Source organism: Monodon monoceros, unplaced genomic scaffold, assembly GCF_005190385.1.
Source record: "Monodon monoceros isolate NGI ecotype Baffin Bay Population unplaced genomic scaffold, NGI_Narwhal_1 Super_Scaffold_7, whole genome shotgun sequence".
NCBI classification, from domain to species: domain Eukaryota; kingdom Metazoa; phylum Chordata; class Mammalia; order Artiodactyla; family Monodontidae; genus Monodon; species Monodon monoceros.
The window spans coordinates 14,976,681-15,003,604 of record NW_021703784.1 but is presented as its reverse complement, the minus strand read 5'-3'; the positions used below and the strand labels follow the sequence as shown (position 1 = coordinate 15,003,604).

General features: G+C 39.4%; 1 protein-coding gene across 2 annotated transcripts; it reads left to right on the top strand.

Moving 5' to 3' along the window:
* Nucleotides 1-30: 30 nt before the first annotated feature.
* PAFAH1B2 (platelet activating factor acetylhydrolase 1b catalytic subunit 2) lies at nucleotides 31-25,531 on the top strand. 2 transcript variants are annotated; one of them, XM_029207077.1, is made up of 6 exons: nucleotides 31-163; nucleotides 6,183-6,270; nucleotides 14,160-14,249; nucleotides 15,052-15,168; nucleotides 16,779-16,901; nucleotides 20,526-21,235. In XM_029207077.1, the coding sequence occupies exons 2-6, from the start codon at nucleotides 6,190-6,192 to the stop codon at nucleotides 20,802-20,804; spliced, it is 690 nt and encodes a 229-aa protein (XP_029062910.1). In that variant the 5' UTR covers nucleotides 31-163; nucleotides 6,183-6,189; the 3' UTR covers nucleotides 20,805-21,235. The 2 variants fall into 2 exon arrangements, with proteins under 2 accessions (XP_029062910.1, XP_029062911.1); XM_029207078.1 differs by lacking the exons at nucleotides 31-163; nucleotides 6,183-6,270 and adding an exon at nucleotides 10,559-10,582 and having other exon boundaries at nucleotides 20,526-25,531.
* Nucleotides 25,532-26,924: the final 1,393 nt, after the last annotated feature.

Here is a 26,924-nt window from a genome sequence, read left to right as displayed (position 1 = left end):
CATTTGCCTGAGTGGCAGGGGAACCGGAAGTGGGGGCGCTGCAGCGGGTGCTGAGGCCGGAGGAGGGACGCGCCGGAGCGGGGCCGCCGGGACTGAGCGAGCGACAGACGCGCCACCCGCCGACGCCGCAGCCGCTTGGGGCCCGCACGGACCCTGTGCCTGAGTGAGTGCAGTCCGGGACTCGGGGAACCGGTGGCTTAGAGGTGGGGGTTGGAAGAGGCTGCGATTTGTTATTGTGAGAGGCCCGCGACCTCCCCTCCCCCACCCTGCCGGCCCCTCCCCCGCGCCACCCCTCCCCCCCGATCCTTGGGGTGCCTCCGCGCTCGCCCCTTCTCGGCTGGCCCGGCGTGGCTTCCCTGGCTGCCCGCCCTGCCCCCCGCACCTCCAGGCCGCTCGCCACCTCCCTCGGAGCCTTTCCCCAGTACCCCACCCCCAAACCTGCCGCCTCCTCGGCCGCCCAGCCGCCCCGCCTCTTCCCGCGGCCGAGCACCGTGGCGGGGCGCGCCGCCCGGCCCGATCCGGCCCAGCCCGACCCCCGGAGCAGGCCGCCCTGAATCCCCCGCTACCGCGGCCCGGGGCTCGCCGCCGCCAGCCCCATTTCCAGCCACGCTTCTGCCTCGGGTCTCGGCTGTTGCCTTTCCCTCCTCCCCGAGGTTGAACCTCTGACCCTTTTTTCCCCTTTCCTCTGTCTGAGAGGCCGTTGGCGCGGGCTCAGACCAGTTACTGTTTTTTTGACGGAGCACTTTTTGCCACCCGTCAGAAACTTCTCCGTTATCTTCTCTAATATATTCAAAAATCCATAGGCTGTCGCGACTCAGAAGGGCTTATTTCTTAGGGGACTGTCCAGTCCAGCACCTCATTTTAGGGATGAGGCCCAGCGAGGCTGGTGATTTGCCCAAGGTCAACCAACTAGCTAAACCTGCCAATGGACAGGTTTTCTTAGGTGCTTTTTACCTGGTCCATGTCCATGTACCAGATCAGGATCTTCTGGCCTTCAGGTTTGAGATGTGCCCGTTGCATGGTGACTCACTATTTCCATACCTCCCAGGCCAGCGTTGCTTTTCATGTTGTGTATACAAACCTTAAGAAAACCAAACACATGAAGCTTTGGCCTCTTTTTAGAGCTTACCCATGGAGAAAGGGAAGACCACCTGGACCCACTCTAAGGCCTCATTTCGTACAGCTTTAAATGGGGGGGTTCATTTTGAGGGAGTGGTAAAGGTATGGAGAAAACAAGGGGTATTGTCCCCTTGAGCATCAGAATACGCCTTTGCCTTGGATATGCCTGTGTCTTTGGATTCTTCTCCTGGGCACATCGTTCTGATATAAAGGTTGCCTCCTTGTCCGGGAGCAGGGGAGGAGTATGAAATCATTGTGCTTTAATGTGTTGGCTTGGGCATTTGATAATAAATTCTGAATGTGCTGGAACCCCGGGACCCATCCACCAGCCCACTGAGGCAGGGTACTAGGGATGAGGCCTGCCTTCGCCTTTAGGATAACCCTGCCAGCTCCATCTGAAACAAAATGAAGTCTGAGGTCAGAGTGGAAACATTCTGAATCTTTTAATTCTTAGTGCAACTTTCCCCCTCCATCTGTTTCCTGGTTAAACTAAAGAAACATACAGCTCAGCTTGAGTATTTATAATTCTTTGTTGTTGGAACTGGTTTTTGATTAGACACATACTACACCACGCTGGTATAAGCATTTGGAAATTCTGGTGTTAAGACTGTCATAGTCGGAGTTAAGTAGAGAAGACAGAAAATGCAGGAAAATTGGGAAATGCTGTGCAAGTCACTTACTCGTCATCTTCCCAGAGAACTCATTTTAATGGACAGTGAAAGCTTCCCTGGAAGAGTATGTCTCCTGATAAATTAATTTCTTCTGACCTTTATCTCCATCCTTTTGGGTTTTTCTAACTGAACATGCTGTTTGTGACCTCAGAAGTTAACGACTTGCTGCACAGAGGTGATTATTATGAATCAGTGAGGTGAGATGGGAGTCAAATCCCTCTCTGTTGCTACTTTTTCTGTTGTTACTAATTACAGCATTCTGAATACTTCTGTGCCACAATATCGCTCTCTACGTGAGGCAGGAAACCCCAAATCACTCAGATTTTTGTGACCCACCACAGGCTGTTCTCTGGATGGCTCCTGATTTGATTCTTCATTTTTATTATAAACAGTACACAGTTTTTTTTTAATCTAACTCCTGAATTATTTGAATCCCCTACATGCATAGTCCCCAGCTTGGTTCTTTCTTTTTTCTTTTCTTTCTTTTTTTTTTTTTTTTTAATCCTTTGGAACCCACGCCCCCTGTGCAGAGTGTTAACCACTGGATTGTCAGAGAAGTCCCCCTAGTTTGGTTCTTAAAGAGGAGATTACATGGGTTTGCCCCTCAGTTGTTTTTGTTTTTGTTTTTTTTAACCGCTGTTTAAAAATGTTACCAAGCCATAGGCACAGGTAAAACTGAAAGCTCCTTTGTATTGTAAGATTTTGATTTGGCAAAATAATCCAAAATCCAAGTGTCTGAAGGCACAAAGAAACAAATTTTGCTCAGAGGAGGGAGGAGGATGACCTTGTATTCATCGTTAAAGAAGAAAAAGACTAGCTAATTGGGAATATTGTGCTAAATTCTCTCAGTTTTACCTGCCTAGTAACTTTAGGTAAGTGACATTTTGTTCCTCATTTTCTCTGTCCCTATAGCTTTTTCATTTTGCTCATGACAAAATTTAGGACTGAGATGAAAGTGTTTTGCTAAGGGTATCAGAATGCCATTAAATTTGGGTAGTAGTAATAGGATATATAAGTGAATTGACTTAGTAAATTAGAATTTATCATTGTTTCATACAGTCTTTTCTATATAGAGCCTAATGCCCTTTGCTCAAGAGTAATAGGTTTTGGAGGGTAGTATATCACCCTGAGTTCAAATCCCAGCTCTCCCTATCATGGAGCAGTTTCCTTAAATCTCCCTGAGCTTCAGTTTTTATTTAAATAACAAAGTTCCTAGCACAGTGTCTTGTAAATAGTAAGTTCTCAATAAATCTTTATTGCAGTTATTATTTTTTGATCAGTTGTTTACCTGTTGGAGAAACTCTAAAAGTCCATGTCCATCATAGATCTAAAGAGATCTTATAGTTTATATAGACCACTGGCCTTGAAAGTCGAGTATGTGTGCTGCCCTGGGATGCATAAGGAGATCCATTGGAATATAGGAAAATATTTAGAACCTCTTTTTACATTCTTTTTTTTATGTAAAAAAGGGGAAAAAATTACAAATATTTAATACACAGGTTAACAGCAATTCACATCTAATTTATAAATATACACATATTGAGGAACATTTCAAAAAGATTCTAAAACATTAAAAAATGTTTGAATCCCGCTAATCTGGACCAGTCTTTACTCATATGCTTTAGTTCACTTTATGCTTTTCTAGTAGGTGTTCACCTAGTCTCTGCAGCCCCCTGGGAGGAATCTGCCTTGAGAGACAGGTCATGTCATTTGCAGTTCTGTTTGTTATAAATTTGTCTCACTGTACATTGTATCTGCTGGCCTTGTCTTCCTATTTGGGGACATGCAGAATAGGCCTAAAGTCCCTTCCTAGTAATCTTCAAATACTTTGACGGCTATTTGTCCCGTTATTTCCTCTTCCCCACAGTTTTTCTACAGGTTATAAACATACCTGTTTCTTTCAACTATTTCTGATATGACAGGTTTTTTAATTTCTCACCATCTTGGCACCTTTCCTTGAAACACCCTCTGGTTTCTCAGAATTCTTAAGTTTTTCAACAAAATCTGAACCTGGTGTTCCAAGAACTGAAATGTAGTTGGAGTGCCTGCATTGTGTGTTTAAGTGGTGAAGGATGAATTTGGATACATTTTATTATGGAGGCACCTCATATGTACAGTTTTGTCATCCTTGTTCTTTTAACAATCCCCAGGAAAAATGGTTTCAATTACGTAATCACACAGTGAGAGGGGGAGATTATTTTTCTCATTTTTAGTAGTGATCGCTCAGTTAACCCTGCGTCAGTTAACTTTTGCCTCAAAAATACCTAACATGTCAAGAGTTTCTCCAGGTGGGAAAATAAATGAGGAATGGTTGGGTTTTTAAAATCTATTTTAAAAGTTAGGAAATAGACTTTTTCAATTAGTGAGTGGAAAAAGGAGCTGTTTTGTTGCTGTATTTCTTTACATTATATATCTAATTCTGAAATACAGAAAATGGGAAAAGTTGCTCCTTGTTGGTCTTAAGGACAATAGAGCTTTTTGATCAGCGGGGAAGAAAGTTACTTACTAAAATTAAAGTGAGTATTAAGTGCCATATCAGATTTAACCTGAATAGCCAGACTTGAATCAAGAATTGAACGTAGACCCCCAAGAAACTTTTATGTAGAAGATTTAGAATGTTTTATTGGCTAAAAACAAAAAGTTTCTGTGTGGCTATTTGTTTTAACCCTGTAATCCTTTTCTTGTTTTCTTTTATGTATCTTGTGATTTTTCCTCACTTTTCTTAGACAGTGAAACTCCAAACAGATATCATAGTCTGATTGGAACTATATAGGTTCATCTTGCAGTTCTTCCCGATTCTTGCATTTTACATTGATGTTTTTAGCTCCGTGTGGTATAAGTCATAAGTCTTTTGGGTGAAATGGTTAGATATAGGTCCCCTTTAGGGAGTCAGCGTGAACTGGTTTGTGATCAGTGGGTCAGATGTGACGTAATTGGGGTCAGACAAACCTCATTTCAGTCACTGAACAAAGTACCTAAATTATCTGATCCTCGTTTTCTTCATTTTGCAGTACTTTTGTGAGGATCGGAGGTGGTATGTATAAAGCATAGAGTAGATAGTCCTTCATAGGTAGCTATTATTTTCTGATAGTTGCAAATTTTAGTAATCTAAAGAAATATACACAGGTTGTGAATGATATTTTACATCTTTAGTCAGATATAGGCTTAACCCTGAGCCCAATTTTTTTTAGACCTAGTGTCATTTGGAACTGATAGAATTTATTTACATAATTAGTGTTAAAATTGTTTGCTTCTGTAATTTATTTTTCATGAAGGTTTGCTTTCATGTTTAGGGCTTGTTACTTTTTGATCCTCAAAAACTACTACCTTGGTAATCCAAGGTGTTTTGTTTACTCAGTGAATACTTATTAAAAGGCTATAACTCTTTCTGAGAAAGTTTAGTTGTATTTGAGGATGGCAAAGGAAGGAAATAGAGAGTACGGCCTTTTTTTCTATAAGCCACAAAACCCCAGCTTTTTCTCTTTCATCATCCTTTGCATTTTCCAAGTAACCTCTTGAGCCTGATGTCTCTAGTATGTATTGTCCAGAATTGGTTGAAAACAGTCTGGTTTCTTACTTGTCTTTCTAGAAGATTAGCATTTCTAATTTTCCTGAATTTCACTTACTCCTTCTTCTCCACTATCAGATGCCATATTTAGGTCGTCGTTAATCAAATTTTTTTTTAGTGGATACCTGTCAAAAATACCTAGTAAAATTTGTAGAAAACCAATTCCAGGGACTTCCCTAGTGGGCTAGTGGTTATTAACACTCCGCTGCGCTCCCACTGCAGGGGACACGGGTTTGATCCCTGGTCATGGAACTCGCTCCAGCAGGCTGTGGAGCACTGCCAAAAAACATTAAAAATTTAAAAAAATAATAAATAATAAAAATGAAAAAACCACTGCCAAAGCCCACGACTAGTTTTGTCATCATCTGTAGTACAGGTATTTGTGTGATTTTAGTGATCACTGGATTCTAATCGGTGCTGTACTAATTCTTAAGTGTGTAACTCTAGCAGCCTAAAAGGCTCTAATGTAGATGTCATTGAACTTGAAGGGTTTAATTTCTTGTCATTTGTTTCTTACAATAACATGTATTTATGAAAAATTAATATAGGTGTAAGATACATACTGATGTAATGCATTGTTCCTGAATGATATTCAAACCTGTCTGGAAGTTTAGTAGTGCTAGATATTTATGGAACTTAGACAGTCATGTCCTGGACCTCGTCTCTGCTGAAAATAAACTCCAGTTGCATCGTTTCTAGGCAAAACCCAATGGAATATATTTAATTCTTATTGTTTAAAACCTGACATGTAATATTTAAGTAAGTGGTAACAAAGAAACATTCCTGTCAGTGAACAAAACATAACATAGACATTTTTTCCTCAGGTGTAGAATGAGCCAAGGAGACTCAAACCCAGCAGCCATTCCACATGCAGCGGAAGATATTCAAGGAGATGACAGATGGATGTCTCAGGTAAAAGGGGGTGCACGTGCGTTATTCACGTAGATGAGTCTCTTAAATTTTTAGAGTCTTTTGACCAGAGCTACAATGGGGTGTTTTTAATGGTCAACAAGAATTGATTACTGTAAATAAAAATCTAATGTTAGAGATGTCATTCCTAATCACCATGTGATGTTGGAACTGAGGAATATTTTGAGAGCATGGGCATTGTGTACTGTTAATTTTAATAGATGACAGTGTCTCTACAGTATTCTTTCTTGAAGCTTTTTTAAATTTTGAAGTAATTTCAAAATTATACAAATATTACAAACACTTCAGAAGCAACTTCCTATATCCTTCTCTAGACTTGCCACTTGTTAACATTTTGCCACATCTGCCTAATCATTCTGTCTGTATCTGTTTGTACTATTTACCAACTTACAGTTTTTTCTGAATCATTTGAAAGTACGTTGCAGTCATCACAATGCCCCTTTACCCCTAAATATTTGAGTGTGTTTTCTGAGAACAAGAACCTTTTCTTACATAACTACAATACAGTTATTAAAATCAGGAAATTTAACACTAACATTATACTGTTACCTAATCCAAAAACCATATTCAGATTTCTGTAGTTGTCCCAGTAGTGTTCTTTTTTTATTTTTTCTTTTTTTTGTGTGGTACGTGGGCCTCTCACTGTTGTGGCCTCTCCCGTTGCGGAGCACAGGCTCCGGACGCGCAGGCTCAGCGGCCATGGCTCATGGGCCCAGCTGCTCCGCTGCATGTGGGATCCTCCCAGACCGGGGCATGAACCCGTGTCCCCTGCATCGGCAGGCAGACTCTCAGCCACTGCGCCACCAGGGAAGCCCCAGTAGTGTTCTTTATATCAATTTTCTTCCCAGTCTAGGATCACACATTGCATTTGGTTGTCGTTTCTCTTCATTCTCCTTTAATCAGAAACATTTCTTAGCCTTTGTTTTTCATGACCTTGACCATTTGGAATAGTATAGGGCATTTATTTTGTGGAATGTCCCTCTCTTTTCTCATAATCAAGATTCACATACATTTTTGGCAGGAGTATCAGGGAAGTGATGTCTTCAGTGCATCACATAGAAGGCATGTGATGTTGATTTGTCTCATTGATGATAGTAGCTTTGATCACTTGGTTAAGATGGTGTTGGCCTAAACCGATTCTGTTTCGTTATAATATGGTCTCACAGGTTCTTATTTTAGTCAAGTGGGTTACAATCCACTGTAATTTTGAAACTCATTGTCCAAAGTTTAGCAAGTGGGAATCCCTTCAAGCTCTGGCCCCTTTGCCCTCTCAGTATGTCCCATTGTTTTTTTTAGCACTTTATTTTTTTTTTCAGTATTTGTAGCTTGCTTTTAATAACTGTTATCCTTTACAATAACTATATTTAACCTTTATCTGTTTCCAACCGTATTACCTTTTGAACTAACAAGTTCAATATGATTTTAAGTCCCCAGAGTTTCCTGTTTTAGTATTTAGTGATTCTCTTTATACTCTTCATGGTTGTATTCTCTTTCTGTTTTGGTCATCCCAGACTTAAAAATCAGTCTTTCAACTAGCTTATTTTGAGTGGTAGTTTTTTTGGGGTTTTTTTGGGGTTTTTGCAGTACGTGGGCCTCTCACTGTTGTGGCCTCTCCGGTTGCGGAGCACAGGCTCCGGACGCGCAGGCTCAGCGGCCGTGGCTCATGGGCCCAGCCGCTCCGCGGCATGTGGGATCCTCCCGGACCGGGGCACGAACCTGTGTCCCCTGCGTCGGCAGGTGGACTCTCAACCACTGTGCCACCAGGGAAGCCCCCTGAGTGGTAGTTTTTTATTTTGACTGTTTTCCTACGGATCAATTATGTGATTATTCTTTCTTAATCTTCCTCATTTGTTTATATCTTTAAAAAAGTATTATGAAATATTTTGAGCATCTGTGTATTTGCTACTCATCCTAAAAAAATAAAACATTGCTAAAAGAATTGCTGTTCCCTGTATACCCCACATTGATCACATTTCTTTCTCTTTCCTACCTCCCCACCCCCAAGCCAGTAATTTCATGTATTTACATACTACATATATAATCTCTAAACAATATAGTTAGTATTTTTGCACTTTTTTAAATTAATTAATTAATTTATATTTGGCTGTGTTGGGTCTTCATTGCTGCATGCGGGCTTTCTCTAGTTGCGGTGAGCAGGGGCTACTCTTCGTTGCAGTGTGCGGGCTTCTCATTGTGGCTTCTCGTTGCGGAGCGCGGGCTCTAGGCGCGCAGGCTTCAGTAGTTGTGACACACAGGCTCAGTAGGTGTGGCTTGAAGGCTCTAGAGCGCAGGCTCAGTAGTTGTGGCGCATGGGCTTAGTTGCTCCGCGGCATGTGGGGTCTTCCCAGACCAGGGCTCAAACCTGTGTCCCCTGCATTGGCAGGTGGATCCTTAAGCACTGCGCCACCAAGGAAGTCCCTTTTTGCACGTTTTTAAATGGTAAATAGTATCTTTCTGAATGTATTTTTTTCTGCAGTAATCATACATATTAAAAATATAGCTGTAGTTTATTCATTTTTTTCTCTTTAAGTAGCATTCAATTATTTTATATGAAAATACCACAGTGGGTTGTCTTTTATCTCATTGATGGGCGTTTAGGTCATTTATAAATTTACTAAAAGTAGTAACTAAAACTAGATGCCTTTGTTGTTTCTGGCATGAATTAGAAGACTTTAAATGATTAGCACTGACTGGGAAAAAATTAGTCAAATGGAAGAAAAACAGATACGAATATTTAAATTTTTTTAAAAACTTGTATAATATGGAAGGACTAACTTATATTAAAATATATTATATACCCAGATCTTGGTTTTTAAATACAGTTCTCCAATGAAAGGAACCAGGGCTCCTTAGAGAAATGATTGATTCTATAGCTGGAGCAAAGAAAATAAAAATACGGGCCTAGAGCATCTTCTAGTGCAAGAAAGCAAGAAACTACTCAAAAAAGAAAGAGAGAAAAAAAGATGGGCGGCAGGAATATCACTGAAGTGATGGGTCCTTGGTGCATCACATAGAATACATGTGGTATTGGTTTGTCTCATTGATGATAACTTTGACCACCTAAAAGACCTGAAAGAGCTCCCAAAGTGCAAAGTTGAACATTTTGAGCAGTGTGACAAATGATGGTATTATTGGTTTATAACTGAAAGAATAAAATAAGTGTTCATTAATGCATTCTGCTATAAATAAATGAGTGGATGAATAAATAAATAGGGGAGAAGGGCTAAATCTTCCTTACAGAATAATTTTAATTAATAAATGTAGAAGTAAGGAGGGAAAAGAAAATCATGGATAGAACACTGCAGTAATAATTACTGTAGGCATGATCCATTGATGAATACTAACATTAGTGGACACAACTTTAAGGAGAAACGGTATATTTGCCTAGCCTTAGAGTATCTCCCTGTAAATTACTTTGGTGGTTTTAAGGTACGCCCACATATTTTTTGAGACCCCTCCCTCCAGGAGGTGGAGCTGAATTTAGTGTCTTGTTTCTAACATATAGAGTATGGAAGGGAAAATAACTTGATGGTGGAGAAAACTGGCAAACACCACCTTACCCAAATGATCAGTATTAACATCACCAGTAATAAGTCATGTTCCCTGATATGATACAACAAGGGCACATCACCTCTGTGGTAGTCTTCCCCCAAAATCCATAACCTCAGCCTATTCATGGGAAAACATCAGACAGACCCAAATTGAGGGACTGTCTACAGAACACCTTACCGCAACTAAATGTGTCAGGTCATGAAAGACAAGGAAAGACCAAGAGACTGTCCCATATCGGAAGAGTTAAAAGAGATATATAGATTAAATGCAATGTGATATCCTGATTGATTCAGGAAATGGGCATTAGTGGAAAAATTAGTGAGATCTGAATGAACTTTATTTTAGTTGATAGTATTCCCTAATGTTAATTTCTTAGGTTTGACAAATGTATGCTAACATTGAGGGCTTCCCTGGTGGTGCAGTAGTTAAGAATCTGCCTGCCAATACGGGGGACACAGGTTCGAGCCCTGGTCCGGGAAGATCCCACATGCTGCGGAGCATCTAAGCCCGTGCGCCACAACTACTGAGCCTGTTCTCTAGAGCCTGCGAGCTACAACTACTGAGCCTGCATGCTACAACTAATGAAGCCTGTGCACCTAGAGCCCATGCTCCCCAACAAGAGAAGCCACTGCAATGGGAAGCCCAAGCACCACGGCGAAGTTTAGTCCCCACTCACTGCAACGAGAGAAAGCCCACGCACAACAATAAAGATCCAACGCAGCCAAAAAGAAAGAAATAAAAAGTAAATAAAATTTTTAAAAAAATCCTTACACCTGAAAATTCTGTTTTTAACAAAAAAATAAAAGATGCTAACATTGAAAGAAGCTGAGTTAGGGGTATATGCAAATACTCTACAATCTTTTCAGTTCTTCTGTAGATAAATTATTTAGAAACAAAACATTAAAAGAAAAGCAGTCATGATTAAAACAAGTATTGAAGTGATACTCAATACTACTCACGGAGTATTGCTAAAATATCCATCCCTATTCTAGACTTAAGTACCACATATCAAGAAGTACCTAGAACAGATGAACATGTCCACCACCACCACAGGAATGCAGTCAACAAAATCCAGACTATGGGAGAGTCTATAGGTCAGACAGTCATATTCGTTAAAAAAAAAGTTTGGGAGGTGGTGGCAGAGGGAGGGGGAGCCTATAGATTAAAAGGGATTTAAGAGACAAATTGTCTGGATTCTGATTTTAAAAAACAAATCATAAAATAAAATTTTGTGACATTGAATTTGAACACTCACTAGTTATTTGTTGATATTAAAGGATTCCTATTAATTTTAGAGGATAGAACTGGTATTGTGGTTATATATATTTTTAATCTTTTAAGAGCTACATGTTGAAATATTTATATATGAAATGTTATATCCTCAGTTTGCTTCAAAATAATCTAAGAATGGGGTGGGGCAATAGTTTCTGGAATGTTGAAATAATAGTGGCCGTAAGTTAGATGATTGCTGTATCTGGTGATGGGTACACAGAGATCCATTGTGTTATTCGCTCTGCTTTCCTGTATTTCCTTGATATTTTCCGTAATCGTAAGTTTTTTTTAAGGGTGATATTAAAAGACTTGACCGTAGACAAATTTAATAACAATTCGTATCAAAACATTAACCACCTAAAGAAGGCTTAGCAGCAGACTGACAGAAATATTTTCAGTAAATATTACAGATGAAGCACTGATACTGTTGTATTATCAATAAAAATATCCTCAAATATACTAGATAAGTGTCTCAATGCGCATGACAGGAGCTTTAACTTTTTGTTTCCAAAAAGTACAGATTAAAACAATGGGAAAAGAAAGGAGGGAGGGAAAAATATTAATAACCCATGCAGGTGCAAGTATAGTAAAATGAGTTCTGATACATTGCTGGCATCAGAATAGATATAGCCAGTAGCCATTTTGTTAGTAATTTGGAAGTGTATCCAAGATCCATGAAAGTGTTAATCCCCTTTGCCCTAAAAATTCCCAACCTGTAAAAGAAAATGTGTGTGTGTGTGTGTGTAAGTTTCTTCATCTCAGTCAATAGGAGGCTTCTGGCAAATCTGTCATTAGGATAAAGAGCTTAAAAAAATGAATGTGCCACTGGATGCATCCAGTAGGATATTAAGTGGTGTTAAAAATTACGGTTATAGGGAATTCCCTGGTGGTCCGGTGGTTAGGACTCCATGCTCTCACTGCCAAGGGCCCGGGTTCAGTCCCGGTTGGGGAACTCAGATCCTGCAAGCTGTGTGGCGCTGCCAAATAAATGAATAAATGAAGGTTTTTTTAAAAAATTACACGATAAAATTTTTTAAAATAATTACAGTTATGAAAATCATGTAGCTACATAGAAAAATATTTCTAATATAATGTTAATGCAGTTATAATGTGTGCTCTTTATTGAGTACCTACTGGGTGGCAGCCAGAAGCTGGGCCCCTTTTATACAACTCTTATCTTCACAACTCTAAAAACAGAGTTGCCAGCAGATGTGTAAAACAAAACTCCGGGTTATGTACTTGCTTAAGGTCACTGCACTAGAAAGTACATAAGCTAGACTTCGAACATAGGTTTTTCTGTCCCCAAAGCTATTGTGCCTTAAGGAGATACATACATACGTTTCAACTGTGTTGCGGGGGGATGTGAAAAAATAATGAGAGAAAAAACCCTAAAACGTTAATAGGTACTGGGTTAAAATGGTAGGATTATAGATGTTTTGCTTTTATCTTTTCTGTTTTTCCAAGCTCATTGCAACTACTTTTATACTTAAAAAGAAAAGTTAGAGTACTTAAACCTTTAGAACAGCAGAGCTTAAATTCCATGACATTCTTTAAACATAAGCTGTTCTGTTGGTATTGAGAGGTAGTTGGCACTTTAGCATACACAGTAGAGAGACGACGTGACGTGAAAGAGCACCTACTCAATAAAACTAGCTAAAGCCTTATTCTTGCTCATCTTATCCCTTCAGTTTAAAAATACTTATTGAAACAATAGTAATTTTAAAAAATTGTTTACACAAGACATGGACCCAAGAGAAAAGAGAAAGTTATTCCAAATCCTGTCACTGTAAAAGAGATGTCTTAATCAGTTGTCAAATTATTTCCAGAAATATTTTTGTATTTTCACCAATAGCAGTGAAATATCTCAGTTTCACCACAGTGTCATCTGCACTTGTATTATCAGCAGAAATACTTCAATAGTAACTCCATCTGAATTAATTCCTAGGGGAAGCATAATTGAATGTAGAGAAAAAGAAACAGTATTCAGACCTTTCCATAGAACTGGGTTAGAGACCTGCTAAACCATCATGTTAATTTGTTTCAGGGATGAATATAAAAATTGAAGGGCTTCCCTGGTGGCGCAGTGGTTGAGAGTCCGCCTGCCAATGCAGGGGACACGGGTTCGTGCCCTGGTCCGGGAAGATCCCACATGCCGCGGAGCGGCTGGGCCCGTGAGCCATGGCCATTGAGCCTGCACGTCCGGAGCCTGTGCTCCGCAACGGGAGAGGCCACAGCAGTGAGAGGCCCGCATACTGCGAAAAAAAAAAAAAAATTGAAACTATGTCCTTCAGTTTAGCATCAATGGGTAAAATCTTTTTAAAGGTGTCTTATGCCTTAAGAGCAAAGAGAAGCATGCCAGGCCTAGGTCACCCTTGCTTAGAAACTTGAATTAGACTGAAAAAGCCTGAGTCCCAGTTTGCCAACATCTCACATTTAGAGGTTAGCAGACATTTTCAAAGGCCATATTAAAATCATTCAAATAAAATGCATGCCTTTTGATTGGATCCTAGTTCAAAAAATAGATACATACGATACTTTTGGAACAATTGTGAAGATTAAACGTTAGATTTTATGGGATTATTGTTTATTTTCTTAGATGTGATAATAGTTCTGTGGTTTTATAGGAGGCTGTCCTTATGCTTAGGAGATGCATGCAGAATATTTAAAGGTGAAGAATCATAATGTTTGCAGCTTACTCTCAAATGATTCAGCAAACGGATAAAGCAAATGTGGGAAAATGTTATTGTTGAATGTAAGTGAGTGTGTACAGGTGTTCATTGTATTACATCAGCTTTAAGTATATCTGAAATTTTCTTTAAAAGAGTTGGAGGAAAGGTAAGCTTTTAAAAAAACGTGAACACATTTTCCTGTTCTCGTTTTCAGAAGGGCCCAGGAGTTAATAGCAGATTGAGAGGAATCAGCTTTAGGGACAGACCAAATAGAATGTTTAACAACAGAGTAACTGGTTGGACAACTGTTCTGTCTAGGCCAAGAAATCTCACAGGGGAAAATGCCAGTTTCTGATTGTTCTTTCTTCTTCACACCAGCACAACAGATTTGTCCTGGACTGCAAAGACAAAGAGCCGGATGTCCTGTTTGTGGGGGACTCCATGGTGCAGTTGATGCAGCAGTATGAGGTAAGGTGCAGGGCTGAGGGTGGTCCTTGGCTGCTCATGTCAACACATTCATTGATAACAGACTTGCATTCATTCCACTCTAGTTCAGAGTAGAAGGGAAATCAGACCTACCTGACCGGATTCTTTGTGCCATCAAGCATGATGAGACAAAGGAAAAAATACAACATTATTTATAAATAAGCTCCCTTTTTTGCCTTGGCTTCCAAGAAGCTTTACATTATATTTGTTTGTTTATATTTGTCCTAGTCATGATTTGTATTTTACTATTTTCTTATTTGTATTTGCTCATTTATGTTTGTCTTAGTCATGATTCTCAGTTCTTATTGTGTTTTACCATTTTTATATTTTATATATTTTTGTAGTGAACTGTTTTGAATCTTTTTGAGGTTAGGCATTCTCCCAAGGGAAATTTAAAAGAAAAGATAGCTTTATATCTTTTTGGCTCAAGCACTCTAAATTTTTTCATCTCATGTTTCTACTTCACTCTATTCCTTTAAATGGTTGAATAAAGGGAAAGGAGAGTTTATTGAGTTGGCAGCTTAATTATAAATGTTGGTGCCTAAGTGGCATCAGGTTGAGCTATGACTCAAGTCTTGAGCTGAGATCTAAAGCTGCACTGAAAACTGAGTTACACAATGGCATCTTCAAAGCCCTTTCAGCAGTTGGTAGCATACCACTTGCAGTGATACATTTGAATACAGAAAAGGGAAACTTATTTCAGATGCCTCACGACACATTGCAATTGAGGGATTTTATTTCCCACTAATTTCAGCTTAAATAAATCAAGTTTTTCTCTTTTCAGATATGGCGAGAGCTTTTTTCCCCACTTCATGCACTGAATTTTGGAATTGGGGGAGATACAACAAGACATGTTTTATGGAGACTAAAGAATGGAGAACTGGAGAATATTAAACCTAAGGTGAAATGAAACTTATTCTTTTTTTTAAGAATATCCTTATCTTGAGTCCTTTGCAGATAGTTAAATTGTCAGAAGCTGGTAGTAAAAAAAAATTGCTTCTTCAAAGCGTTACTTCACTGTTGTTCTTTGCTTCCTGCCCCTTTAAGTTAAATGATATTGTTTAAGAACATTCCAAATACATGCTTAATTAAGAATCAGTGTATTGCTTGCTTGGTTTGTACTTGTTATAAGTATCTTCTGCTGTAGGGAGGGATTTGATGCTAATAAGGTATATGCTGTTCTGTTGACCTGAGGCAGTATGAGGGGGAAAGTGCTCAGAGGTGGGCCGTGGGAGCAGGGCTATGATTCACTTGAGCAAGTAATTTTGGATCCATTTAAACATATAAACAGATTGGTAATCAAGGCCTCCAAGCTCTTCTGAAGAAAATTTGAAGCAGATGTGAACAAATGTTCAGCCCAAACATGTGCCCAGTGCCTTATAGCATTATCAACATCCTGAGTTGGCACACTGCATATAAATTTTTTCAACCCAAACAACAAAAAGGAAACAAAGCTGAGCCATTGATAACAGTTGCTGTAGTTGAAAGTATTTTATTTTTGCCTTTCTAACAGAAAAACTCATGCATATTCCTTTCTTTTGTGACAGGTGGAAATTACTTTGGGTTACATAGGAAGGTGTATGTCTCTAGGTGATAGCCACCTTGTAAAATTATTTTTTTGAAGAGAAAAACGTTTAAAAACTATATCCAGCCTCCACCCCACTGACTCTTTTCCTTGAGTAGAACTGTGTATTTATACCCACTACACTTCCTTGGGTACTTTTATTTTTTCTACAAGGTACTTTAACTACGGGAGTCTTATGATGTCACAAGTATTTTCCCCCATGTTTCTTAGATTTCACTCTCTTTTTTTTTTTTACTTTTTTGACTTGCAGTGGTTTTATTTTTATACAGTTGAATCTATTATCTTTTTTGTATAGTTTCTGGATCTTAAGAGATTAGCTTCCAACTGCACATAAAATAATTTTCTCATCTTTTCCTAGTACAGTTTTCCCACTTAAGTGTTTTTCTGTTTGGAATTTACCCTGATGTATATGAGGCATACATTAATAATGTTTTAAGATGGCTGCCCTGTTGAAGTTACCAATACCATTTGAGAAGTTCATCTTTCCTTCTTTGATTTTTTAAAAAATTTATTTTATTTCTTTATTTTTGGCTGTGTTGGGTCTTCGTTGCTGCGTGTGGGCTTTCTCTAGTTGCGGCGAGCGGGGGCTACTCTTTGTTGCGGTGCACAGGCTTCTCATTGCGGTGGTTTCTCTTGTTGCAGAGCGCAGGCTCTTAGGCACGTGGGCTTCAGTAGTTGTGGCTCACAGGCTCTAGAGCGCAGGCTCAGTAGTTGTGGTGCACGGCCTTAGTTGCTCCGTGGCATGTGGGATCTTCCCAGACCAGGGCTCGAACCCGTGTCCCCCGCATTGGCAGGTGGATTCTCAACCAATGCGCCACCAGGGAAGCCCCTCCTTCTTTGATTTTTGAAATAAGCTTTTCAACTAACTAGTGGACATTCCTGAGTATTTATCTTTTTTCTCTTTTTCTTCCTTCCCTCAATTATAGGTCATTGTTGTCTGGGTAGGAACAAACAACCATGAAAATACAGCAGAAGAAGTAGCAGGTGGAATCGAGGCTATCGTACAACTTATCAACACAAGGCAGCCACAGGCCAAAATCATTGTATTGGTATGTTGTCTTTGGGTGGGTGGAGACCTTTATATCATTAGGTAAGGTCGGGGGTCTTTTCAGAAATGTGATCACTCATGAACATAGAGAATCTTTAGGTTGGAAGCAGTTTATCATGCTCCCGAGAAGCTCTTCTCTGATATGTCCCATCGTCTTATTGGTCTCATTTCCTAGAACAGCTGTGGGGTCATCTTTTTTCTGCTCATCCTTGTTTAGAAGTGGAAATCCTCTTTGTTGCCTCAGGTTGCCTTAATTTTTTTTTTTTCCCTTTGACTATCTTCTGATAATTTTTTAAGTTGCATATGAGACTTTTCCTAGTTCCTGAGTCTCTCTTTATTAGACCTGAGTTTGGATTAGCCTAGATGTGTTGTTTTGTTCCATGGTTAATATGGTAAAGGTGGTGTATTTATCAGAATCTCTGAATTCTTTAAAATATCAGAGATTCCATCAGGAAGAAAATGGGTTCTTCATAGTCTTACCACTAACAGGAAATGCTACCCTTTGCAGAATTAAAGCACTGTCTTCATGGTCTCAGGGATAAACAGCTGTCTATTTCAGTGTTAAAGTTTACCTGTAGATATTCTTAACCTAGCTAAAAATGTATGTTTTTGAGAAATCTGACGTGTATTCAGTTCTTTAATGAGATATAGTGTTAATAAGGTAGTCATTTATTCAACAAACATGCGAGAATCACGATGTACAAGGCACTATCCTAGGTCCCGAGCATACAAAAATGAGTAAGACGGTTCCTCTCAAGGAGCTGGTGGATGGACACAGCAATATAAACAGAATTATTATACTGTATGCTAAGGAGAGAACAGGGTATATTTTAGACATAAAAATTGACATCTGAGTTTAGTTTTAAAGAATTCATTGGTTTCCAGACAAATAGAGAAATGAAAGAAGAGAAGGTATTACAGAGAAGAATGAGAGAGAGAGAAAGGGAGGGAGGAAGAAAGGAAGGAAATGATCAAAGGCTTATACATGTATGTGTTTGTTGGGTGAGTGAAGGAGGGTGCTAGAAGAATTTTAGGGTTATCATTGGAATAAAGTTCAAGTCTGGGATAGTTAGAGGCCACAGCCTCGTCCCATGTTAGGAGTTTGGATATTATCTTATGACAGGGTTCTGGGGAGCCAGGTCTTATTTTTTTATTACATGGTATTTAATTAATTTATGTATTTATTTATATCCTGCATTATTCCAGAAAAGACTACATTGTGGTGAAGAGTCCATCTCTTAAGTACAGTGGGTGGTACATTGTAGTTGCTTAGGACATATTTGTTGCTGAATAAATCCTCCATAAATATTCTTTGTTTCAACCAGACTTTTGAATTTGATATATGGTGGTGTTATCTACAATACTAAAACATTGGAAATAACCTAAATAATCAACCCCATGGGGGAATGATTGCACAAGTCATTGACTATGATAGCACTAATCACATGACAATTAGGAGGACTGTGTGAAAACAGAATTTATGATGTATTTAAGTGAACAGTCCGAATACTAAACGGTATGTATATTATATTTAGAATTGCTTGAAAGTAAATATGCAAATTGGAAAAGGAAATAAAATTAAAATAGTTGTTACATGGTAAAGGAATTAGGAGTGTATTTTGTCTCCTTTAAAATAATATTTTAACAATTATCAGTTATTATAGAGAAAAAATCACATGGCATACCCTTGATACTCATTTATTAAGGAAAATGTTATGCAAGTATATAAGCTATTTTTCTTATCCTTGCTTGACAATCCCAATAGGTATGGCGCCCTGCTCTTGAGGCTTAATCCTTTTTTATGGCTTTAATTACTATGGTATTCTTTGAAAGTCAGAATAACATATGTATTTATTGGTCACTGGCCATCCTTCCTGGTTGCTCATTATATCTCAACCAAGCTTTGATGTGCCAGCGCTGAGGGCTGATTTTCTTTGTTAACTATTAGATTCAGAGCCTTATACTTTTTTTTTTTTTTAATAAATTTATTTATTTATTTTTGGCTGTGTTGGGTCTTTGTTGCTACGTGCTGGCTTTCTCTAGTTGCAGTGAGCAGGGGCTACTCTTCACTGAGGTGCGCAGGCTTCTCTTGTTTCGGAGCACAGGCTCTAGGCACGTGGGCTTCAGTAGCTGTGGCTCGCAGGCTCTAGAGCGCAGATTCAGTAGTTGTGACACATGGGCTTAGTTGCTCTGCAGCATGTGGGATCTTCCCGGGCCAGGGCTCGAACCCATGTCCCCTGCATTGGCAGGCGGATGCTTAACCGCTGTGTCACCAGGGAAGTCCAGAGCCTTATACTTTTAACAGTTATATAAACTAGGATTTAGGATTGACCTTGTCTGCACTTGACAAGGATGAAAGGAGATGGATTGGGGTAGCATATTCATAGTTCTCTGTAGTTCTCTTTGGAACTTTACGGTCACACAGTAAGTTAATAATCGAGGTCCAACGTTTTGCTGAAAAAATTTAAAGCAGACGTGAATAACGCTTTGGGCATAAAATTTTTTTTGATTTTTTTAGTAGAACGCCTACAGAAAACCCGTTTTTATGAAATAAGACCTCTTATCATACCCTGTAGGAGAAACAGGTGACAACATTTTTGCCTAAATAACAATAACTTGCTGTGTGGCATCATTAGCTATAAACCAACTAAAAGGTTGGGGACTTCTGACAATTTTATAATTGGATCAGTTATCTGTATAAAGGCCATTTCTAGTTTGAGATGATAAAACCTTGCACTTGCCATATAAGAGCTGGCTTTTATTTACTATAGTAGAAGGACAGACATCTGATTTATCTGAAAATTATATTAGATCATTAACAAATAAGTTAAAAATGAATTTAGAACACATCGCTGTTTTATACTACCAGATATTATGTGGCTCTGATTCATCAAGACAGCATTTGTTCCAACTCCATTTCTCGTGTGTTCTAGTGTAGGTTCCATGTGGCATTAATGAATAGATGTGTATTTGAGCTAGATTATTCTAGCTATGTGGTGGACTATATGGAGGATAAATTGAAGGGGTAATACCACTGGAGGTAGGAAGACTAGTCAGGAGATTTTACATTAATTGAGGTGAATATTGGTAAGTTCCCTAGCCACAGCAGTGTCTATAGCCAGAAAAAGGAATGGATTGGAAAAATACTTAGGATGTAAAAGCTGAGTGATTTAATGATGAATAGATAAGGTACATGGGATGAGAGACTCAGGGATGTTGGAAGGTCAGTTGACACAGAGAATGTAGAAGGAACATAGTCTATGGGGGAGATGATGAATGGGTTTTTGGACGTGTTAAGTTGGGTGTGCCTCAGGAGCATTCAAATACACAGTTCTGAAGCTCCAGGAAGAGATCTGGGCTAAAGTGTGCAGGTGTAGAGAGTACTGGGCCAAGGACAAAACCCTGAAGAATACCAGCAGTTAAGGGACAGGAGGAGGAGGAGCTCAGGAAGAAACCTAGGAGGGATAGTCAGAGAACTTTCATTAAGACAGGTCTAGTCCAGTGTTTCAGAAATCAAAGGTATAACAAGTGCTAGATGGAGAGTTCCAGGGATATTTGAAATCACAAATAAGTAGGAAAAAACAGTGAGTCTTCTCATCTTATATTCTTCTCTGCTCTTCCCCAGGGTTTGTTACCTCGAGGTGAGAAGCCCAACCCTTTGAGGCAAAAGAACGCCAAGGTGAACCAGCTCCTCAAGGTTTCCCTGCCGAAGCTTGCCAATGTTCAGCTCCTGGATACAGATGGGGGCTTCGTGCACTCGGACGGTGCCATCTCCTGCCACGACATGTTTGATTTTCTGCATCTCACAGGAGGGGGCTACGCAAAGATCTGCAAACCCCTCCATGAACTGATCATGCAATTGTTGGAGGAAACACCTGAGGAAAAACAAACCACCATTGCCTGACTGGCTCCCATCAGTGTTAATAGCGTCCCAGCTTCCTCAGATCAGTTATATCACTGGCACTACAGAATCCTTCTCTTTCTTAAGGCACTTTGCATTGTAGAATGTTCCTGGATGTTCATATCTAGTGTTTGAAGGGGAGGAGGGATTTAAACTGGTCCTGTACATAGGTTTGTTTGACACAGGAGAAAAATTAGCCAAGGAAGATGGTTGTTTAAATTCATTGGAAACCAGAAGGGGACTTTTTAGTTATATGTGTGACACATTCATTGACTTATCACTGTTTTTCCTAGGACAACATCAAGCCTAAGTACTGAACAAAATGAAGATTCTTTCCTTGGCCTTTCTTTCTATGGATTATGTCATATATAATAATAATTAGAATAACACCTTCTTGGCTTTAAAACAGATGTTTTTCCAGTTTTTAAAGTTCATAATTTAGCCTTTTGTTTTTTATTTTGCTTTACTCATACGTATTCTCAATGTTACAGCAACATATAACATCAAATTGAACGTGCTTGTCATTCAAGTATGGGAGATGCTATGGTTACAGGTGAATTTGTTCCACCCTGTTAACCTTTCCCATGCTTAGCAGTGAAAAATCGGTTTTGCCCCATTTGGGGGACTCAATGGAGGGTATTATTTTTATGCTGCTGAATATCACGTCTGTAATAGACCCATGCATGCAGCCTTTCCTCTATTCCCCCTCATCCCCTCTTTTTTTTGGTGGGAGGGGTCCTTGTTAACATTACAAGCTTTTAACACGTTTTCGACCTAGGAGCTCTGTTGCTGGAAGTATAAATCCCCAGCCAGTTACTCTCATGATGATATTACTGATGTGTAATTCATTCTTGTGTGGTGGCCTGTGCTATAGAGTCTGTGTAGTGCTCTCCATATGCAGAGTTCTGGTTTGGTTTGTTTTGTTTTTCCCTTAGAACCTGTTACAGTTTTCCTTCTTTTGGGGGGAAAAAAAACCCAGAACTCTGTTTCCCACTCCATAAGCCCTGACTTTATTTCAAGTTTTGTAGTATTTTAAGGTGTATATTTTATTTTATTTTTATTGGCTTAGTTTTTAAATTATTATTAGTCCAGAAAAATTTGGCCTCTTCTCATGGGGAAATGGTGAAACTGCTCTTCCGAATAGATATTCTGCTTGATCCCACTGTTTTAGTAAAAAAAGAACTAGTAAAAAAGAACTTCGTTTAACCTTCAGGATTTCTCAATACATCTTCATCTGAGAATTTCTTTCAAGAGAGCTCTTTATAATCTTAATGGTTTGTTGAGCTACAAGAACTGCCATTTAAAAAATAATAGGACAAAAAATAATAGGACAACAGGTGGTTTATTGTTTAATATACCTATGGAATATGTACAAACTGGATTTACAAACAAATACTTTAAACTGGACCAGGTGGATATTGAAGTAACCCATCAAAATGTGCTCTGCAATGATTCTGCTTAACGTCCAAGTTCAGTAACTAAGGCATATGTTTCTTACTCTGCTTGCAAGGCACATGGCATTGCTTTTGTGTGTTGGAGGGGGATTTGTGGTTTGTGCTAAGAGCCGCTTCTGACTGAAAGGAATAGAACTTGGGCTGATTTTTTATTTTTTCCCTCCTCGAGGCTTTTTCTGGGAATTTTGTTTTTTGGTTTTTTTGTCTTTAAAAAAAACAAAAACAAAAACTTTCCTGAATGTATCATGTCTTCATTAACAACTGAAAATATATGTGGTGTTTACTAAACTTGTTTACTATATTAAATTTTCCTTTTTAGTAGCCCAGGTTCTTGAGTTTTTCAAGACAGATTTTTTTTTTTTCTTAGCTGAGATATAGTTCTAGGGAGGAGATTTAATTAAGCCACAATTTTGTGTGTGAAAAGACAGTTTCCTATCCAGGTCTTTTCTGTTGTCAGAGGGAAGGAGTATGGTCCAAACAAACCCCATTAGGTTACTCCTGCAGCATGTGCTTTTAGCTTCTCTCTTGACTAAGGATCAAATATCCCTTTGTGAATTGGCCTTCAGCTCCTTTGCTTCTGTGTACAAACCTTGGATGTTAACTACATTTTATATTTACCAGAGCTATTTGAGCAATAGTATTTGAACCACTAGCCTTTTCAATAAAAGTCTGCCCCATTGCTAATGTGCAGGTACTGAGTCCACTTTCATTTCTTGCCAGCTTTCTTTGCACTGCTTTAGGCAAAAAGTGTTCTTCTGTTTTTCTTTGATTGACACCCGTTTGTTGCAGTGACAGAACTTAATGCTTAATCTTTGGATTTCATATATATATATATATATATATGAGAAATATATACACACACATATATGAAGTTTAATGCACTGTCCAAGTGAAATGTCCTAGTTGTCCTTGTGATTAAGGGGCCAACTTTCCAGGCAGCCAGCAGAGGTGTTCATTGTATTTGTCTCCCAGCAAACTTCCATCCCTTTGCCCACCCATTCCCACTACACTAGATGGCAGCTGGTGATGGCACAATAAAGATTTCTGCAGTCCCATCTTGAATGTGGCAGGTTGAAGATGTACTGCCAGGGGTGATCTAGGGCACGTTGTTTTGCTGCCACATAATCTAGACTACCATGGGCAGTGGTTTGGCTACCACCTTGAGTCTATTTGGACATCTGTCTAAACCTGAATTTTTTGTCAAAAACCTTAACGCAACAAAACAAATCTTGAGTAGCTCATGCCCTGCTCTTAGGAATTTTGTCGTTGTTTAAAAATAATGTTCAACTTTCTTTATCTTTTTTATTTTTTTAACCTAGTCACTGTTTACAGTTGTATGCTAAAGCCTGAAATATTGTCTGTGCTGTGGTATATGAGCATTGCCAATTTTATATTTATTGCAGCGAAGAAGAAACTAAAGATATAAGAAAATGAGGAGCATGACTGTGCTCCTAAATCTGTGTGGGTGCATGTGGGAGAAGTGAGTTGGGATCTCTTGAAAGGAGGCTTTTTGGGGTGGGGTCTCCCAGGCTTCTCCTTGGTGTTCCTGCTTGGGGATCACTGCTGCTAGTTGACTGGACCTCCCCAAGGGAAGTTTGTGATTCCGCTTTGGCAAAATTTCATTGACTAGTAGAACTCATTCTGTTTTAGTGCATATTTCAATATAAATGTAAACATTTCACTCAAACTTGCTGTCTTTCTGTCTCCTTTATCATAGTTTGAATTCCCATGAAGAGAGAAGGGATTTTTTTTTTCCTACCTTATCACAGGCAAATTGGATACTTAGATCATCCTGCTGCTTTTCTGTGGAGCTGAATGTACCAAGCTGACCCTCATCACTTATCTCCTTGGGGGTGCAGAATGGCAGGGTAGGATGAGCAGATAGAAGGAATCCTAAGTAGATACGTGGAAATATTGTCAAGTGAAATGTTTCAGATTTGTTAATAGTATCTGGTAGTTAAAAGCAGAATTAAGTCATTAAATTGACCTCTTGACCCTTTTTCCTAATTTCAAATCTTTAGAATTTTATTCACGTTAATTGTCCCAATTTCTATAGTTTCTCCATTCCTCATGCTAATAATCACCAGTTCTTCTTTTTTACATTTTGGAATATTTCTTTCTACTGTTACTCCCAGCTTGAACTTAAGTGCCTCAAATTAATTGGAGTATTCTGAGTTCCTGTGTCATCTAGAGAGAAAAGCTTCAGGATAACATTTCCCATATATTAACCACCTAAGCAATTTAGGTAGGTGCATTTCCACTTTACTGTTGGCTGGGAGGCCTGGAGAAGTTTGCTGTCTTGTCAAAGATGAGTCATGTAATATAAATGGTTGAGCTGGGATTTGAACCCAGCTTTATCTGACTTCGAAGTCCTTGCTCTTAACCACTACTCATTCAACCTGGGGTGTCTTTTTAGCTCTAGATTCTGATTCACTGAGTTCATTGTAGATACATCCCTAGTTTCCTTTCAGTTGAAAGTCCTGGGAATGAAGTCACAGTCTTCTCACCTGGACCAAAGGCAACAGCTTCCTTCAGTCTCTGCAATCAATATACTCCCTTTCGATTCCATCCTCCACGTGGCCATGGAATTATTAGAATTTATTTAAAGTGCATTATCTGGCCATCTTGTTTCCCACCTTAAAACCAGCAGTAGAATTTAAATTGTGTTCATAGAGCCAAGAATTTTTGGTGGTACGCGTGAAGGGGTTCAAAGACTGGCAACTGTATTAACATGTCAGGAAGTTCAGATTGACAGGAGGATACTTGGGTAAGTGAAATAAGATTTAAAGTCTAAAACAGGAAAGTGTAAGTACAGTCAGTAATACATGGCAGAATGATTAAAATAGGAGTTGTCAGCTTCCATATGCTGAGGGGTGGTGGTGGGGGCCACAAGTGCATATGGAAATACTGAATGAGGGTTCATGTCAGACCTTCAGAAAACACAGCTGCCTCCCTTGAAGTCCACTCCATACATGAGTCCAGACAGTTCTGCAGGTGGGTTTCTGTGGATGTGTGCTGTGGACTACCTCATCTGACCTGGGTGAATGGCCTCAGTCTCAGTATAACAATGTGGCTGCTAGTGACAATGTGGACACAGTTCTCCTTTATCACCTTCGCCTCCCCGAGCTAACACATCTGCCCCAACGACAACCTCTTTAGAGCTGTGTGACCAGAACAAGGGTCACTTACCTGGCCCATTAGGGCCTATCCAGATGACTAACACCACCAACCACGCCAGCAATGATTACAGCAGATTGATATGCCAATAAAATGTTCCTAAGGAGCTAAAAGTGTCTGTGGTTTTTGCGACATTCGCTTTATCACTTCTCACCATGGTGAGGCTATTGGATTAAAATGATTTACTCCTAGAAAAGGATAAAATTTGGAGATAACTGAGGTATTTTTGTTTTTCTACTTGCCTCCCCCTGCCCGCCCTCCCCATCTAATCACACCAAGTTCCTCTCCACCCACCCCTCCAGAGGCATTGCCTTGTGAGCTGGTCACAGGTTCCCCTTAAATCACAGGACAGCAGTGAAAGCAGCCTGGGGCCTGAGGCTTTGCTGATTGTTTCCAAACTGCTGGGTGAACCTCTTCAGTGGCCCAGAAGTGGAAGAGAGGGTAGTGTGGTGGAAGGGGAAGCTCCCTCACAAGCATCTACTTGGGGAAGGAACCAGCAGGAGAATCCATCCCTGCTCTTCTCCAGCCAAGGCAGGAGTGAAACCTTAACTCAGCTACATATTTTTGCATAGGCACAAAGCAAAGAACTTAATTGTTTTGCTAAACACATAGTCTTTCTTGGGCCTGATTTTATGCTATGCCTCTTGCCTCTTGCTTATTTGCTGGCTTATTTTAGCAAACCACATCAAAAATATGTATAAAAAAACAAATTTTACACACTGATAAAGCTTTGACAGCACCCCTGTAAAAATTAATGACACATCAGTGTACTGCAGCATGCTCTTTGATAACCACTGATAGTCCAAGCTATTAAATATAACATCCAATGTGCTCCATGACCTGGCCCTCTTCAGTTCGTTTATATCCTCCCACCTCTTACTTTGAACTTCATGCCAATAGCATTGAACTCTGAGTCTCTGCCTTTGCCCCAAGTTGAGACCCTCTGGAATATGCTCCTGCCCCTTTGCCAAGCTAGCTCCTACTCATCTGTTAAGAGTCCTTCAGAGAGTCCCGGAATGTTTTCTGATTTCTCCTATTTTCAGCTCACATCTGTACTAGGTCTCTCATCTCTGAATTCCCATAATACCCTGTGTAAATCTTTTATCATTGCACGTAATCGCTTTTCTACACTGCTAGATATGAATTCCTTAAGAACAGAGAATGTGTTTTAAGTATCTCTGTGTTCCCAGCACCTAGCTTAGTGACTAGTACACACTAGGCACTGAATAAATGAATGAATGGATAGGAGATCGAGTAATTTCTTCATGATCATCTAGCCAGTAACGGTCAGAATTGAAACCGGAATACAAACCATTTGACTTCAATTTCTGTCCTTTCAATGGTATTATGCTGCTGCTTGTAAGAAACAGTAGACATTATTCCAGCTAGTGATAAATTTACCTAAGAACAGTGAAAACTAGAAAGATGCAGTATATACGTATTACAAAAATTATTGAGACACTTTCTGGAATTGTTTGATTAGAACTAGATG

Coding starts and splice junctions, on each gene's coding strand:
- PAFAH1B2 (XM_029207077.1), top strand. CDS start 6,190: ATGAGCCAAGGAGACTCAAACCCAGCAGCCATTCCACATGCAGCGGAA. Junction 6,271..14,159: donor ATGACAGATGGATGTCTCAG/GTAAAAGGGGGT, acceptor TCTTCACACCAG/CACAACAGATTTGTCCTGGA. Junction 16,902..20,525: donor AGGCCAAAATCATTGTATTG/GTATGTTGTCTT, acceptor GCTCTTCCCCAG/GGTTTGTTACCTCGAGGTGA.